This window comes from Plecotus auritus, assembly GCF_963455305.1.
Source record: "Plecotus auritus genome assembly, chromosome: 4".
NCBI lineage: Eukaryota > Metazoa > Chordata > Mammalia > Chiroptera > Vespertilionidae > Plecotus > Plecotus auritus.
Genome location: NC_137775.1, coordinates 59,543,392 through 59,560,122, shown reverse-complemented (window position 1 = coordinate 59,560,122; position 16,731 = coordinate 59,543,392). Strand labels below are relative to the sequence as shown.

Sequence of the window (16,731 nt, the reverse complement as noted above, 5' to 3'; positions counted from 1 at the left end):
GTGGTTTCCATTAGTTGGGAGTGTGTCAAGACCTGTCAGTGTCTCAAAGGAGAGGATCTCAGCACCTAGATTCAGGTAGACTGGAAGCCAAACCCTCAGGCAGCAGCTATTAAAGTATGCAAATATATACTGTCCAGTGGGCCAACAAGGCAATATATATTTGGGTGGCAGCCACAAAAACTGAGGTGCCAAATGAGGGTGCAAGCTCCTTTCTGGAAGATATTGGCAAGTTGTAGCAAGGCGAGAGGAAGAGTGTAAAGATAGCTCTCACCAGCCTTGTCCCTGAAGAGTATTTCAGTAGGCTCCTAGATGTGTGTTGTATTAGATGCCTTCCCCTCAGGCCAATGCTTTAAGGTAAGCAAAGCTCTTTCACAGAGAGCCTGGGTGCTGCCTCTGCATTGAGCCCTGGAGTGGGTGCATGCACTTGGCCTTTAGGGCTGTTAGTTTGCTAGTCTCCTGGTCTCGGGTCACAAGCCCCATGGCCTTACAAAGCTAAGTTCTGGAGGTTCATCTCTCAGGTGCAGGTCTGTTAAAGTGCCCAATGTGGGTTTCAAACTCTTTACTCCTCAGGGAAAAGATCTGGGTTTTGAGCTTCCTCTTGATTGTGGGTCACTAGCTGGAGGTGGAAGTTTTTAGTGAGATTTTGCCTCAGCTTGCTTTGATGTGTAGTTGTTGTTTAGCTAGCTGCTTTTTGTTTTGTTTCTCGCCTCCCCCCACTTCCCCGAGGAAATTGTTCTACACGTAGCTAAAGATTTAGTGTGTCCATGGCAGGAGGTGGACTTTGCAGTCACAATCTGATCTACAGTGGTTGAGCCCCATAGATTCTGCCCTGAAATCTCCATGAGGTGAGACCAAGTGGGCCTCCTGGGAAGCAACCCACAGTGGTGGGCAAGCTGGATGTTCACCTTGAGCTCTTTTTCCCACTGGAGAAAATGTAGGCCGCAGGGTACCCTTTGGTGTAGCGCTATGCTGGCCTGTGGGAGGGCGATGCTGTCAGAGTGTGGCGGCTCCTCTTACCCTTTTAATGCAGTGCTTCTTGGTCTCTGTGGGACAAAGGAGTACTTCAGACTCACCTGTGTGTTTTGAGATTTCTCACAATTGCCTTGTTTATGAATTGGTGGTTGCTAATTGGTCTTTTCATCTTGGTATGATTAAACAGACCTAGGGTTTCTCTGTGGAACTCAGGTCAATCATAAAGCTTGCATGGATGTGGTAATTTTTATTTGCAAAGAATATTTAACTTACACTGATTTAGACTGAACATGTGCCACCCTCCTACCCCTTCATACGTTGAAACCCTAACTCACAGTGTGGCTATATTTAGGGTAAGAAACTATATGAGTTCTTTAAGTTAAGCCTATATAAGTTAAGCCTATATGAGGTCCCAAGGGTGAGGCCCCAAACATAATCAGATTATGATTGGATTAGTGTCCTTATAAGAGGCACCAGAGACCTTTCTCTCTGTTTTCCCTCTTCCACCCTGCAGTGCACACACTGAGGAAGGGCCCTCTACAAGCCAGGATGAGAACTCTCACTAGAAAACGAATCAGCTGTAACTTCGATCTTGGAATCCTAGCCTCCAAACTATGAGAAAATTAGTTGTTGTTTTATTAAGCCTCCCAGTATATTTTGCTGTGTCAGACCAAACCGAATAATACACTGTTCAAGCAAAGTTAAATATCAGCACCAAGGCTAGTGCCCAAACTACATCATCATACCCTTCTGCCATTTTTTTTTTTTAAATATATTTTATTGATTTTTTACAGAGAGGAAAAGAGAGGGATAGAGAGTTAGAAACATCGATGATAGAGAAACATCGATCAGCTGCCTCCTGCACACCTCCTACTGGGGATGTGCCCGCAACCAAGGTACATGCCCTTGACCGGAATCGAACCTGGGACCCTTCAGTCCGCAGGCCGACGCTCTATCCACTGAGCCAAACCGGTCAGGGCCCCTTCTGCCATTTTTAATTTCCATTAATTCATCTGTTTGTGATTAAGTACAGTAATGATATTACTAGTGCTAGGCATATAAGAACTTGATAAAAGTTGTTTCTCCACATATAAGGCAAACCAATCTTCAGGTATTTGAGATTTAAAGTCATTTTTCTCTGAAAAGCTATGTATTTATCATTAATAAGATCAATATATAATGGAAACACTTTACAAAGTAAGTTTTGCTAGGGATGACAAAACTATAGCAAACTGGAGGTACTTCAAAGTGAAGAACTATACAAATATGTACATGTGATTTATTACTTTACCTGTTGAAGTTCTTGCTCTCTTTGTTTATGTCTCATTTCCATCTGTTTAATTTTCTTTTCCAAGCCCATGAAATGTTTCATCTCTGGTGTATGGTTTTCTTTGGCCTCTCTCAATTCTTCTAAGAGTTTTGTAATCTAAAATAGAGGTATGAAGTAAATGAAAAACTATGATAAGTAATTCATTTTTAACAGGTAGTCTTAAGAAGGAGAATATTAACCACATATTTTTTGTGTAAAATTTCACTATATAAGAAGCTTCTTGTCAACAAAGGTATTTTAAGTTGTTAGGATAATTAATAGCTTTCCTTCCCTAGTCCAGGAAGTAAAAGGGTCATCCTAGATCTGAACTGACTTCACAATCCAAAATGTTTCAGATACTTGGCCCAGCTTTCCCTCCCACGTATGCCAGGCTGGTTTATGTCATTCGAAATTAAGCTGGACACTTATCTTTGGTGTATTCAGCTTTGTTATAAAGTATTTGTTAGTAGACTGATTACTTTTAAGATTAAATAATACAGAAAGAGTTCAGTAAATATGGATCCTTCTTTTGTCAACTCCCTATAATCCTATTTGTAATTCTCTTATCATTTTATAATTCATTCCACAAATAAATGTATGCACGTGAAATACAGATAATGAAGTAATAAACTTTCTGTGCTTGCTGCTGTCTTAGGTTGCCAGGATGAAAGACACATGGGGAATTGCAGTTTAGTACAGTACCTCTTTTTTCTGATTATAGCACACAGAGAAAACGGTAATATTTTATGTCACCCGAGAGTTAAATGGAGGGGATCTGAAGGATCTTTATATTGGGTTTGATGGAACAATTACTTCTATTTTCTTTATATCACATAATTATAATTTGCTAATATCAAAAAGTAAAATAATTAACATGTGAAAATAGATAAAATTAACAAACTCAATCGTTTTACATGGAAACACCCACTACCTAATAACATTGATAATACTAAACATACACACTTCCTAAATTAGTTTTAAAAATGTGAAAATACAAGCAAATTGAGTCAGAGGCGAATCAAAATATTTTTAAATGTGAAACATTCCTGACTAAAAATAGATATGCAGACTTTAATTGGATGATTTGCAGAAAGATCAGCAGAAATTTAGTTCAAAATAAAAAATATAGAAAATTTCTCTTCATTTGTATCTACTTAAATGCACCTTTAAGAGTATAATAAAAGTTGAATACTTTTTTTTTAAAAAATATATTTTATTGATATTTCACAGAAAGGAAGGGAGAGGGATAGAAAGCTAGAAACATCGATGAGAGAGAAACATCGATCAGCTGCCTCCTGCACACCTCCCACTGAGGATGTGCCCGCAGCCAAGGTACATGCCCTTGACCGGAATCGAACCCGGGACCCCTCAGTCTGCAGGCCGACGCTCTATCCATTGAGCCAAACCGGTTTCGGCTGAATACTTATTTTTATAAAATTCTTGCATTTTGGTGAATTTATCCTATGTTGGTAACTGGATACATAAGTAAAGATTGATCAAAAATGCTTCCTGTTACTTAAGTACTATAGAAAAAACTGGTAATGACCTCAATGTCCAATGACAGGGCTTGGTTACCTCAGGTAAATTATTTAATTTTTCTTAGCATCAATTTATTTATAAAATGGGAATAATAGTACCTAAGCTTTGGGGTTATGGTGAAGAATCACATAGAGCACAGTGCCTAGTATATACTTAAAGTAAATACTTAAAAAATCTATTTCCTGTAGTTATATTATTGGTGATCTAGCATCACTGTGATGATTACTTTACCTATTTGCTAACCAAATTAGTCTTAGATGGTTAAAGCCATTTCTGCATTAAGTACTAATTTTACTTACTAAAAACCTACCCAAAAAATATCAACATCTGGGGAAAGCAGATTTTCATTAAACAAGATATTAATATTATCTTGACTGTGGTATTTTTAGGTTATGTCTATTTGTACATTTAAGTTAAAAAATGCAGAAATGTGAATATGATTGAAATGGCTAAAATAAACTTGTGTTAGCCCAATATTTTCGTGAATTCTTACCTCTTTCTGTAGGATTTCTTCTCGAACTTGAGAAACTAGAAGAGATTCTTGTTTATCTTGCAGCTCATTAACTTGATTTTGGAAATGTTTTATAAGTACCTAGAAAATTACGATAGAAGTTCTGAGTTAACAACGTTCTTCCTTGAACATTATTTGAAAAATATAAGAAAGCCAACTAATGACGTTTGTGCTAAAAAATAAAAAAGATCCTAATATTTTAAAATTACAAGTTCTAACATAGAAATGGGTTGCCATAGGAATTAAGTTCATTGAATTAATTAAACTCATTGAATAAATTCATCATTTTGTTTCTTTCAACATTTTTTTAAAAATGTTATTTTATTGATTTTTTACAGAGAGGAAGGGAGAGTGATAGAGAGTTAGAAACATCGATGAGAGAGAAACATTGATCAGCTGCCTCCTGCACACTCCCCACTGGGGATGTGCCCGCAACCAAGGTACATGCCCTTGACCGGAATCGAACCCGAGACCCTTCAGTCCGCAGGCCAATGCTCTATCCACTGAGCCAAACCGGTTAGGGCTCTTTCAACATTTAATATAAAGCATCACATATTACAAATTAATGACTATGTAACTACATGGCTTTTTTATCTCAAGTATTTTTCTCCTGAAGCCTTTAAGATAAACCTCTATAAAGTGTAAGCATTCTTCTCTGGCCGGTGTGGCTCAGTTGGTTGGGGCATCGTCCCATACACCACAAGGTTGTGGGTTTGATTCCTGGTCAGGGCACATACCTAGGTTGCAGGTTAGATAGATCCCTGGTTAGGGCAAGTGCACATGTGGGAAGCAACCGATCAGTGTTCTTCTCACTCTAAAAATCAATAATGATTTTTAAAAAGTCTAAGCATTTTGAAGTGGCCAATATTATCTTTATACATTGTGATTAAGTAGAATAATAGCTTTTATTAAAGAGCTATTGACTAAATAAAGATAACACAAGCCTAATATCTTTGAAATATATGTTAGTCTCATACTTTTAGACAAAGAAATGGAAATAAAACAAATACTTCCACCAAGAAACTGAAAAAACTTAGGAAAAATTCATCTCTTATCTCTAATGTTTCACTTTTACTGTTTTTATGACCAGACTATGATGATTTCCATTTAACTCACAATTTGCAATATTATATTTAGAATTCTGGGAAAACAACATATTTATGGCACTATGGCATAATGATACTACTTTTCCCAACTCTTAGACCATTCCTTACTATATAATCACTTGATATAATGTTTACACTGCACACTAACACCCGACTTATGAGTAAAAAGACTACAGAAGCTTATCTACAAGGCTATATAATGGTTACTTTTGAAAAGCACTTTGAATCTCTTTCATTAAAGTATTAAAAACAGTCACAGTTCTTTATTTCTGAGCTGAGACTAAATTATAGACCTCATTATATTTCACCTTTAAGTACCCCAAATACTTTAACATGCATTTCCTTAAAGGGTATTTTCTCTCAAAAACACAGTAACATTTTTACACCAATTTCATAACATTTAACATATAGCCAATATTCAAACTTCCCTAACTGGAGGATTTGTTTTTATTTTTATTTTTTATTTTTTTAATATATATTTTATTGATATTTTACAGAGAGGAAGGGAGAGGGATAGAGAGCTAGAAACATCGATGATAGAGAAACATCGATCAGCTGCCTCCTGCACACCTCCTACTGGGGATGTGTCCGCAACCAAGGTACATGCCCTTGACCGGAATCGAACCCGGGACCCTTCAGTCCGCAGGCCGACGCTCTATCCACTGAGCCAAACCAGTTTCGGCGAGGATTTGTTTTTAATTAAGGTGCTATTAAATAATTATAGGTAGGAAAGGTGGTAGTGAAATAATTATTTCTTTTATTTTTAATCCTAACACGAGGATGTTTTTTATTGATATTAGGGAGAGAGAGAGAGAGAGAACCATCGATCAGCTGCCTCCCATACGTACCCCGACTGGGGACTGAAACTGCAACCTAGTTATCTGCTCTGACCAGAAATTGAACCTGCAACCTTTTTGGTGTATGGGACGACACAACAACCAACTGTCCTAACCCAGGGCAAGATATAATTATTTCTTGGCGAGGATGTGGAGAAAAAGGAACCCTCGTGCACTGCTGGTGGGAATGTAGACTGGTGCAGCCACTGTGGAAGACAGTATGGAGTTTCCTCAAAAAGTTGAGAATGGAACTCCCATTTGACCCAGTAATCCCACTTCTAGGACTATATCCCAGGAAACCGGAAACACCAATCAGAAAGGATATATGCACCCCTATGTTCATAGCAGCACAATTTACAATAGCTAAGATTTGGAAACAGCCTAAAAGTGCCCATCAGCAGATGAGTGGAATAAAAAACTGTGGTACATCTATACAATGGAATACCATTTGCAACAACATGGCTGGAACTAGAGAGCATTATGCTAAGCGAAATAAGCCAGCCGGAGAAAGATAAATATCACATGATTTCACTCATATGTGTGATATAATGATCAACATAATTTGATGAACAAGAATAGATCCAGAGACAAATGGTGGGGGTGGAGGGGAGGTTAGAGAGCAACCAAAGGACTTGTATGCATGCATATTAGCATAACCAATGGACACAGACACTGGGGCTGTGGGGGCTTGCCCGGGGTGGGAATGACAAGGGGCGGGGAGGGTCAATTGAGGAAAAAGGAGACATATGTAAGACTTTAGACAAAAAAAAAAAAAAAAAGGTATCATTATTTCTTGAAGTTTTCCCCTCAGTTTTTTTGTTAAAATTAAAACCTACAAAATATATGACGAGCAAAATGAACATTCCTGTATTCTTCAACTTGAATTACCAACTGTTAACATTTTGCCACCTTTTTTTTTTTGGATACACAATTTGAAAGTAAGTTGCACATGCTGTTTTTTCTTCTTTATTGATTAAGGTATTACATATGTGTCCTTATCCCCCCATTGCCCCCCAACCCCCGCACTCATGCCCTCACCTCCCTGCTGTCTGTGTCCATTGGTTAGGCTTATATGCATACATATAAGTCCTTTGGTTGATCACTCCCCTTTACCCTCACCATCCCCTACCTTCCTAATGCTGTTTTTTTTTTTTCCAACTTACTAACACCATAGAAGAAGGGCCACATGGTAGATATTCATAGGTATCTGAGTAGATATACACAGTAAGACACTTTTGAGGAAATGTATACCCTGTCAGCAAACCCTATCATAATTTTAAAAAGACTAATTTATAATGTGTAGATCTCTCTGTTCATTATTTTATCCCAGGTGCCTATCTGTAGACCCAGAATCATTATTTGTTTAATGAATAAAATGTGGTGGGGCAAGAATGACCATGACAATTACTTGTCAGGTGGGACTTGGGGTAAAGGGAGGTGTTTAACATTCAAGTTCAAGTACTAAGGTGCCAATCACATTAGACACAACCCTCACCCATCCATTAACACCTACTTAGAAGATCTACTTGAGAAAATGTAGGGATAAAACTGTAAAACACTTAGAGTATAACTTTAGAATAGTTAAACATATGGCAATGACATCCTCAAAAACATAAAATCAAGCCAACAATACCATTTCTATCACCAACATAACAAAGTGAAGTTAAAATATTTCCAAATTAATATTCTGTTAACAGCACTGGGAAAAAAATCACATTGAAGTCTAAGAAAGTTTGTTAAAGTCACCTACCTCTTGAGTTGCTATTTTACGATTTAGTTCAGCTACTTTGGAAGAGGAATTTTCTACTGCATTTTGGCAAAGGAGTTTCTCTATTTCCCTCTGATGAGATGCTTTGAGAGATGTGATGTGTGCTGCAGTGTCTTCCTTGACCCTTGAGAGCAAATGAAAGAAAACCACACATAAAAGCAGCTCTTCAACCTTTAATTCAGAGCTAGCACAACAGCAGTGTAAGAAGCAAAGGGAGAGAGGGCACCAGTATCCACTGCATTGTGCTATGTGACTCACACATTACTTACTGCCTAGAACAGCCGTGGGCAAACTACGGCCCGCGGGCCGGATCCGACCCGTTCGGCTGTTCTATCCGGCCCGCGGAGCTGAAAGAGCGGAGGGTTCTCTTGCTCTCCCCTCCGCTCCTTCACCAGCAGCAGTGTTAACATGGCAACGCCGGAAAACACGGCCGCAGCTCCTTCTTCTGAGTGGGCGGATTTATATCCGCCCATTCAGTAGAAGGAACAACCTCTCAATCTTCCAGAGGCTCCTTGTAATGCCCGCGGACGAGTCTCCGGACATCACCCTGGGAATGCGTAGACACGTTATCGTGGTGATGTAGGGAGACATGCCCCTGGAGAGCACAGTATCAGAGCATTAGCTAAAAAGGAAACCAACAACACTGTTCCCACTGAAGTTGATGTTTTAAAGACCAAAAACCTTTCAACCCAGTCTACATTGCCATCTACATCTACGTCCTGGGCATAATTTGGAAGTTGCACTAAAGAAAATGTTTAATTTACTGTTTTCACATTTTGTTCTTTTCTATTTGTTTTAGTTTTAAATTATTTTATTATATTTAAGTTTAATTTGAAAGGCTTTTGTACCTTTCCTTTGTTAGGCAATTTTATTTTGCCTTTGCCATCTTCAATGTAAGGTATATTATTGTGCTATGATTCCTCCATTTTTTGAAGTTTCAAATTATAATAATTAGTGTTTACATTCTCCTTGTTAAAATGTTTGAAATGAATAAAACTATTGAAATAAAAAAAAAAAAAGACCGTACCCTTTTATGTAATGATGTTTACTTTGAATTTATATTAGTTCACACAAACACTCCATCCATGCTTTTGTTCCGGCCCTCTGGTCCAGTTTAAGAACCCATTGTGGCCCTCGAGTCAAAAAGTTTGCCCACCCCTGGCCTAGAACCACTCCACGAGCTCACAATTACTGACTGAGTTTAGGAGAGAGGGATGTATCCAGGATTCAGATCAGTAAGCTGCAGACCTGTGGTTCGAGCCGGCCCATTTGAACCTTAGAATCCAGGGCAGGTCTTCCACTCTACCCCCAGTGTGGGGCTGCACTTTCTGAGGGAATTGAAGGTTCTAAATGTTCTGTTTGGATTTAAAGTAGAGGGTCTGTCTTGTCTTTTAAGAAAGACTAAGATTTCTTGACCAGATTGTTATGTGGATAATCACAACTGTTCCCTTTAAAAACTCCAATGCTTTGTCTAGGCAACATTCTCCAGTTTCTGGCCCATGTATATGACTCTGGGCTAGTTGCATGTTGTAAGAATAAATTATTTTTACAGTAATTCTCAGGACACAGGATAACTGAATGTAATTAGTTTGCACTGTTAAGTATGAGAGACTATTCATTTGTCTCTGTGACAAAATTTATGCATTCAGAGGCAGTTTAGTAAATGGTGAAGTTACAACTAAAGAGCTGATACATTACTTATGGCTAAGTATTTCTTCTCTTATTGAAAATATTATTTGAAAATGACAGGATTTTAATCAAAGCAGATATTTACTAAATCACTGTTGATACCTAATAACATAACAATTCCAAAACTACAAACAAATGTATATCAGTTGATTATATGAAAATCTCTTAAATGGAAACTATGTGATTAGGGTCCTAAGAAAAGCATAAAAATCTGAAGCACCCATGGTATGGGTATATTAAGTGCTCATAATAAAAAACTGCCTGAATCTGGCCAGGGAAGGTATTTCTCGCTTCTCAGACCCAGAGCTGTCTGAGAAACAGATTAACAATATTCAAAAATTATAAATGTGTATAGAAAAATTTATAGAAAAAAAACCCCTAAATTTTAAATTATTTCTAGGAAAGAATGTGATTATTTACAGATAGCTTAATTGATACTATCACATTCGGGACTATAGAAAAAAAGTTTCAACTTGGAAGCAATATGGTTACCATGATGACTCAATGAGAGGTCACCACCAATCAATCAATAAACCTCAACATATTAGGTACTATCTGTGCTCATTCTGTTTCCTATGCTCATTCTTCCTCTAGTCTACCAGGACCTACCTCTTCCTTAATTCAAGTACTCATTACACACTGTGATGCCTCCAACTCTGTGTTTCTTGAGTAGTCAAATGTATTGACATCCTAATCTTTGAAGGGCATTAACTGTATATTCAATATATAATTTATATATTGCTTCATCAACATTAAATGACATTTCTGTACACCTGAAGACTTATTTTAACTCTCACACTCAAACCTATTATTGTGTTTACAGGTTGTAAAAGAAGTATAATCCTATAACAGTTCTCAAGGAGCTACAAGGTAGAGTTATGATTAGTGCTTTCATGGTATATAAATTACATAAAAGCTTGAAGGCAGAGGCAGGAAATTTCCTGGGAAGCTCTAGGAAATATTTTGTGGAAGAGGTAGGACTTGAAACATGAACAAGCAAAAGGCAGTGAAGAAATTCAGCAAGTCAGGCTTAGAAAGTCTGATTTTTGAGGAGGGAGAATAAAGAGAAGTCATGAATCAATTAAAATGAACAGAAAAAAAGTTTTAATCAGAGTGGCCAAATCATGGAGGTTAAGGGAGGGAACCACTCAAGAAAGCAGTACAGTGGACGATGTCAAGGATAACGAGGATAGAGAAAACCCCACTGGTCTGGGAAAAGTCATTTCTGAGAGACCAGGGGAAAAAAGAAGAGGCGACTTGTGGGAAACCGGTACAGAAAGACAGAGAAAGGGGACCAGAACTTGGTGTGATCAGGCAAAAAAATCTGAGCATGTTGGAAACCTCAGAGGAAAGATAGTACTTGGAGATTCTGAGGAGGAAAGAGATGAATGGATGTGACCATAAGATTAATTTGGAAGAGTTATTTTGGAAAAAAGGACCCTGTCCTTTTAGAATGTCACCTCTTTTTCCTAATAGCTGTTTTTGACAGTAATCTGCCTATGGCAATCACAAATAATGATATTCATTTGCAAGAAGGCCCACTAACACCATTTGAATACATGAAGAAAGAAGACAAGACTGGTCAGCCCAGGACATGGTGTGGGTTCACATGGAGATTCAGATTCAGGTTCATCAGAATCTGGTTCCAAAATGAAACAGATCTATGCTTAGCAATGTAATACAATTTCTTAAAATTCAGTTCAGGGTATAACTATCTAGAGGAAATACATCTTATAATTTAAAAATGTATCTTTTTGTCTTCACATATTAACAAATTCACATTTTACCTTTTCATGGAATTCTCAAACTGGTTCATAGCTATGTCAGATTTCATCTTCAACTCATTCCTCTCCACAATTACTTTCTCCAGTTCATTTTTCAATCTGCAGTTTTCTTGTAAAACCTCTGAAATGTGGGAATCAGTAAAAGTATGTGGTTGGTAAAGCTTGCCATCCAGGGTTCCAGGGAAGGAGTTGGCATTTCCTTTACCTGGGTGCGAAACATCCTTCTTTACCCTTTTTGCAGTCATTTCCTCCCTCCCCTTAGAGTTCTGACTGGATAGCATCATCCTTCTCTCCTTCTGAAGCTTCTCCACAGTTTTCGAAAGGTCTTGTATTTCTCTCCCCTTTGCCGCCAGCTCCTCATTGAGTCTTGCCAGTTTAGCTTTAGCATGAGCCTGTTCCACTTGGAACTCGATAGACTGGAAATCTTTATCATCTCTATTTTTCTTGAGTTCTAATTCAGCATTCTGTTGTTTAAACGTGTCTATTTCAGCTTCAAGGTTTTTTACAGTGATTTGATGGGCTTCCTTAATGTCGTCAAGTTCCTTCTCTAGTGCTTTAACCCTGGAGGAGTTGTCATGCTGGTTCTGGGATGCTGCCTTCAATTTGTGGGCAAGTAGCTGCTCCTGCTCCTCTAGTCTCTGTTCATACTGAATCTGAAAAGAATCCAGGTAATGTCAAACCACTGCTAAATATTTCATTAGTTACTGAAGCTCTGTATCCTTCCAGGACCTACCGATTCCTTTATACAGGCACTGATTACACACTGTGATGCCTCCAACTCTGTGTTCCTTGAGTCAAACGCATCGGAGTCCTAATCTTTGAAGGGCGTAACATTATATAGTCTCAATATATGTTATAGAACTTCAGAATTAATGTTGTTTCATAAACATTAACTTACACATGTTTTTGTACCCCCAATGCTTATTTTAAACCTTACAATCAAAGCTATTATTGTATACCCTTCTTTATGCAAATTGACAAACTATATATACTCTTGGAGGATAAACAGGAAAAGCGATTGGGGATACCGAAGTCTTTAAGGTATAGAACATTTTCAGCTTTCTAATAGCAATTTAGAAATCTCATATGGAGTAAATAAGTTAGGTTAAAATTTGTATCCTGGAGATTATAAATGATGAAATAACCTCAATAGATTACTCGGTGGAAAGAGGCACTGATACTGTTTGCTCATTCATTCAATGAATATTTATTCTGCTATGACTGCTTGCCCGGCACTGGGCCAGATTCTAGGGATAAAGAAACTCAGTTTTTTACTTTAAAAAGTTCACAACCTGGTGAGGAGATTATGACATGGCAACAGTTCCAATGCCCTATGACCCCTGTAGTAATGGGCCTTTGAACATGCAAATTTCAGTGGAAATATTTTTAAGCATAGCAATTAAAATATTTTATACTAAATATATATCAGAGATGCTTTATTCTGCCTTTTCATGACTTAATTTACACTAATTCTAATATCACTGAGAGGGGCTCATGTAAAGATTATCCTGTGCTTGATTATTTCACATTTGAAATAAGTTACTGAAGGGGAACAAAAAGATAGGATGAATCTAGGTTGCTTTAGCAGCTGACACTCAAGGTAAAGGTTTTGTGAGAAAGGATGTTTAGAGCTATTTGTTAAGATGTGACATGAGAAGTGCCCCATGGTCCATCTCTGAGCCCCATCTTTATGGCACTTACCTTCATTTTCTGAAACTCTTGTTCCATGGTACGAAGGCTTCTCTTTGCTTCTTCATCCTTGCCCTCCAGATCAGCTTCTAGTTTTTTTATTCTTTTTTCCATAAATTCCACTGTGTTTCTATCTACTGTATCACCAGCTGCTGATGCAGCCAATATTAAAGCAGGTAAAGAATTAGGATATCTTCTCTTTAGAATTCCTTCCATTTCCTTAACCTAGTAAAATATTTTTGTATATATGTTGTTTGCAAATATTTAATTAAGCAGTTTAATATAGATTATGCTATATCAGTTATGTCTAGGTTTCAAAGAGATACTTATATCGTATCTCAGGACTGAACTGAATGCACAGAAGCACACATTAATTTCAAATTTTACACCCTTAGGTGTCTGATTAAAAAATCCTACAGTATAATATCTAATTAATTACTGATGAATTTACAGAAATCCTCTCATATTCATTTGAAACAGATCTTGGGACTATTTTACTACTAACAACCAGTCTTTTTGAGGACAAAGCTCTTTTCCCTCCTTTTTTCTACAGATCTCCTCTAATGGTAGTTATGCTGTCTATTGTCTGAAATATTACTTATATGTACATGAGTGTGCAAACTTATTGCAATAAGCATACTCCTTCCTGCAAGAACCTCCACCCTACCCTAACCCCCTCCACATGAAGTGTAACCTATTTTAAAATGACTTTAATTAGGAAGGAGGATTAGATGACAAAAATGAATGTTCATTTGGTCTATAAAAACAACAACATATTATATGGTCTTTCTGTAGAAGAGAATGACACCAGGGTCCACAGAAATTAGAGTTTGATTTTATATATTCATATGTGTGTATGCCTTCTTTGTTTAACGGTATTATGGTTAAGATGTCTTTGGAAAACATATACTAAAACAGTAAATTCCTTTAACAGTTTCTAGTCTCTGAGTATGCAATCAAATAAATAAATAGCACCTACTAGTAAGAGGCAGTCTGTGCAGCTAGAGCACATTTGCTGTTAAGACTGTGCCTCTAGCTTTATGACCTGTGTCAACTCCTCAAAATCTCTGCTGCTTCATTGGCAAAATGGGGATGATAATACCAATTTCATGATGTTGATACAATTAAGTGAGGAACAAATGACCTTTATTTTGGTAAAGGGCTTAGCAGAATGCCCACCATCTAGGGAGGGCTTGATATGACTGTCTTTTACTTTGATCTGGTTTCAAAAACTACCTCCCTTAAAGATAAGGAGGGTTACTGGTGTTCAACATCCTGTTTATAAATTGAACATTGTTCATATTAGGTATTGAAGGGTCACATCATTTGCAAAATTAACAGCAGATATTTCCATTCATAAAAACTGCTTGCACATTCACAGATGTACCATAAAATGGGATATATCCAGATATAAATATTGATAACTTATTTGTCTACAAAATTGTCAAAGCTTTCCTTCCTCTGGTATTTAAAACCTAGTTATTTCCATTAGATGTAAGCATATAAGGGTATATACATATATACCAAATGTATTAAAAAGAGAAGATCTAACGTTTGTTTTAACATATTTACAATGCATTCCTTTAAAATTTTAAGAAATATTTTCAATCTGATTTTTTTTCTTTTATTAAGGTATTATATGTGTACATATCTTACCATTGCCCCACCCCCACCCCACTCCCATACATGCCCTCACCCCCCAATGTTTTGCATCCATTGGTTATTCTTATATGCATGCATGCAAGTCCTTTGGTTGATCTCTTATTTCCCCCACCTCTCCCTAACCTTCCTGCTGTAATTTGACAGTCTGTTTGATGCTTTATTGCCTCTGTATCTATCTTTTTGTTCATCAGTTTATAATGTTTTTTATTATCCACAAATGAGTGAGATCATGTGGTATTTTTCTTTCATTGACTGGCTTATTTCACTTAGCATAATGTTCTCTAATTCCATCCAGGTGCTTACAAATGGTAATAATTCCTTCTTTTTGATGGCAGCATAGTATTCCATTGTGTAGATGTACCATAGTTTTCTGATCCAGTCATCTGCTGACGGGCACCTAGGCTGTTTCCAAATCTTAGCTATTGTAAATTGTGTTGCTATGAACATAGGGGTGCATATATCCTTTCTGATTGGTGTTTCTAGTTTCTTAGGATATATTCCTAGGAATGGGATTACTGGGTCAAATGGGAGTTCCACTTTCAGCTTTTTGAGGAAACTCCATATTGTTCTCCACAGTGGCAATCTGATTTTGATACCTTGAAATGTATATTATATTTTGGGGGGAAAAATCAGATTTTTTAATATTATTCTTTAATCACTGATACTAGTGTGGCTGCCATACAAAGTAAAATTTTTTAAAAAAAATTCTCACTGGAATATCCATTAAATGAAAGTATAAACAAATGCATATAATTTGATTTTCACTATAATATGCATTTAATTAGCTCCATTTTTACTTATGTGCTATTTAGAAAAGGAGATATATTATTCTGTAATTAACCTATTTCAGAATATGTGGCTCCAAAATGAGCCTGAATATATATAATATACCTTGATTATAAAATATGTATTAAGGTTTAACATCATTAGGACAGAAATGTTCATGGGAATAGAATTAATAAGATCTAAGATGTACATGCAGCCAACTATACAAAATACTACTAATGATAATAATTTAGAAAGATATAATCGAAGATGATACCAATAAATTTTTAATGAAAGTGTTAATAAAAGAGGGAGGTTATGAGGGAAAAAAGGGACATATGTAATACTTTCAACAATAAAGATTTAAAAAAAAGAAAAAAACAGAGGGCGGTTACTTTTGTAAAGCATATTTCTGATCACTATTTATCACCATTTCACATCTTAATTTTGCTATTAAGCATGCTTAATATTTTTCTCACACATTCAATTCTATATTATTTCTTTTAAAATAAATTTATCTATTAGAGAGGTATATTCTTTGGTTTTGTTTCTCTCACAATTCTGGATGGCTAATGTAAATCTAAGCACTAAAAAAGAGCCAAGCAATCCTGGTTATACTTCAGAATATTTCTAGCTCTTTAGATCACCTTTGTGGTTCCTTTCCTGGAACTGAATCACACTGCCAAGTCATACCTTTTAAAATAAGAACAGGGCCTATAAAAGTAACAAAGGTAACTTTTAGCTTAGTTTTCCTTCTTCTCATAAAACTGAGATAATATTCAGCTTAGTGATGACCTCACAGTTTGGGGTTTGTGATGGAATAGTAGCCATACATTTAAATGTCATTACTTGACTGAAGACTCATGCTCTCCATCAACAGGGCTGGAATACCTTATTTTAATATTTAGTTATGAATAGAAAAAAACTATATTATAGAAAGTTGGAAAATGTTAACTAATAAATATTCCACCCCACAAAACAACTACTTTAATGAAAAAAATCTTTATCATAATAAAAGTCACTATATGATTTTTGAAAAAGGTCTCCCAGTTACACTAACTATGAGTATTTTTAAGCCTAAATAATGAGTAAGAGCTCAAA

The 16,731-nt window shown here is 36.6% G+C and overlaps 1 protein-coding gene across 1 annotated transcript in view; it reads right to left on the bottom strand.

Moving 5' to 3' along the window:
* Window positions 1-16,731, bottom strand: part of CEP162 (centrosomal protein 162) — an 89,619-nt gene that overhangs the window by 11,951 nt on the left and 60,937 nt on the right. Inside the window, exons 22-26 of the mRNA XM_080666079.1 lie at window positions 13,216-13,428; window positions 11,518-12,167; window positions 8,024-8,165; window positions 4,314-4,412; window positions 2,264-2,398 (exon numbers count right to left, since the gene is read on the bottom strand). Coding sequence (XP_080522205.1) covers window positions 2,264-2,398; window positions 4,314-4,412; window positions 8,024-8,165; window positions 11,518-12,167; window positions 13,216-13,428 — 1,239 coding nt within the window. The remainder of the gene's footprint in view (window positions 1-2,263; window positions 2,399-4,313; window positions 4,413-8,023; window positions 8,166-11,517; window positions 12,168-13,215; window positions 13,429-16,731) is intronic.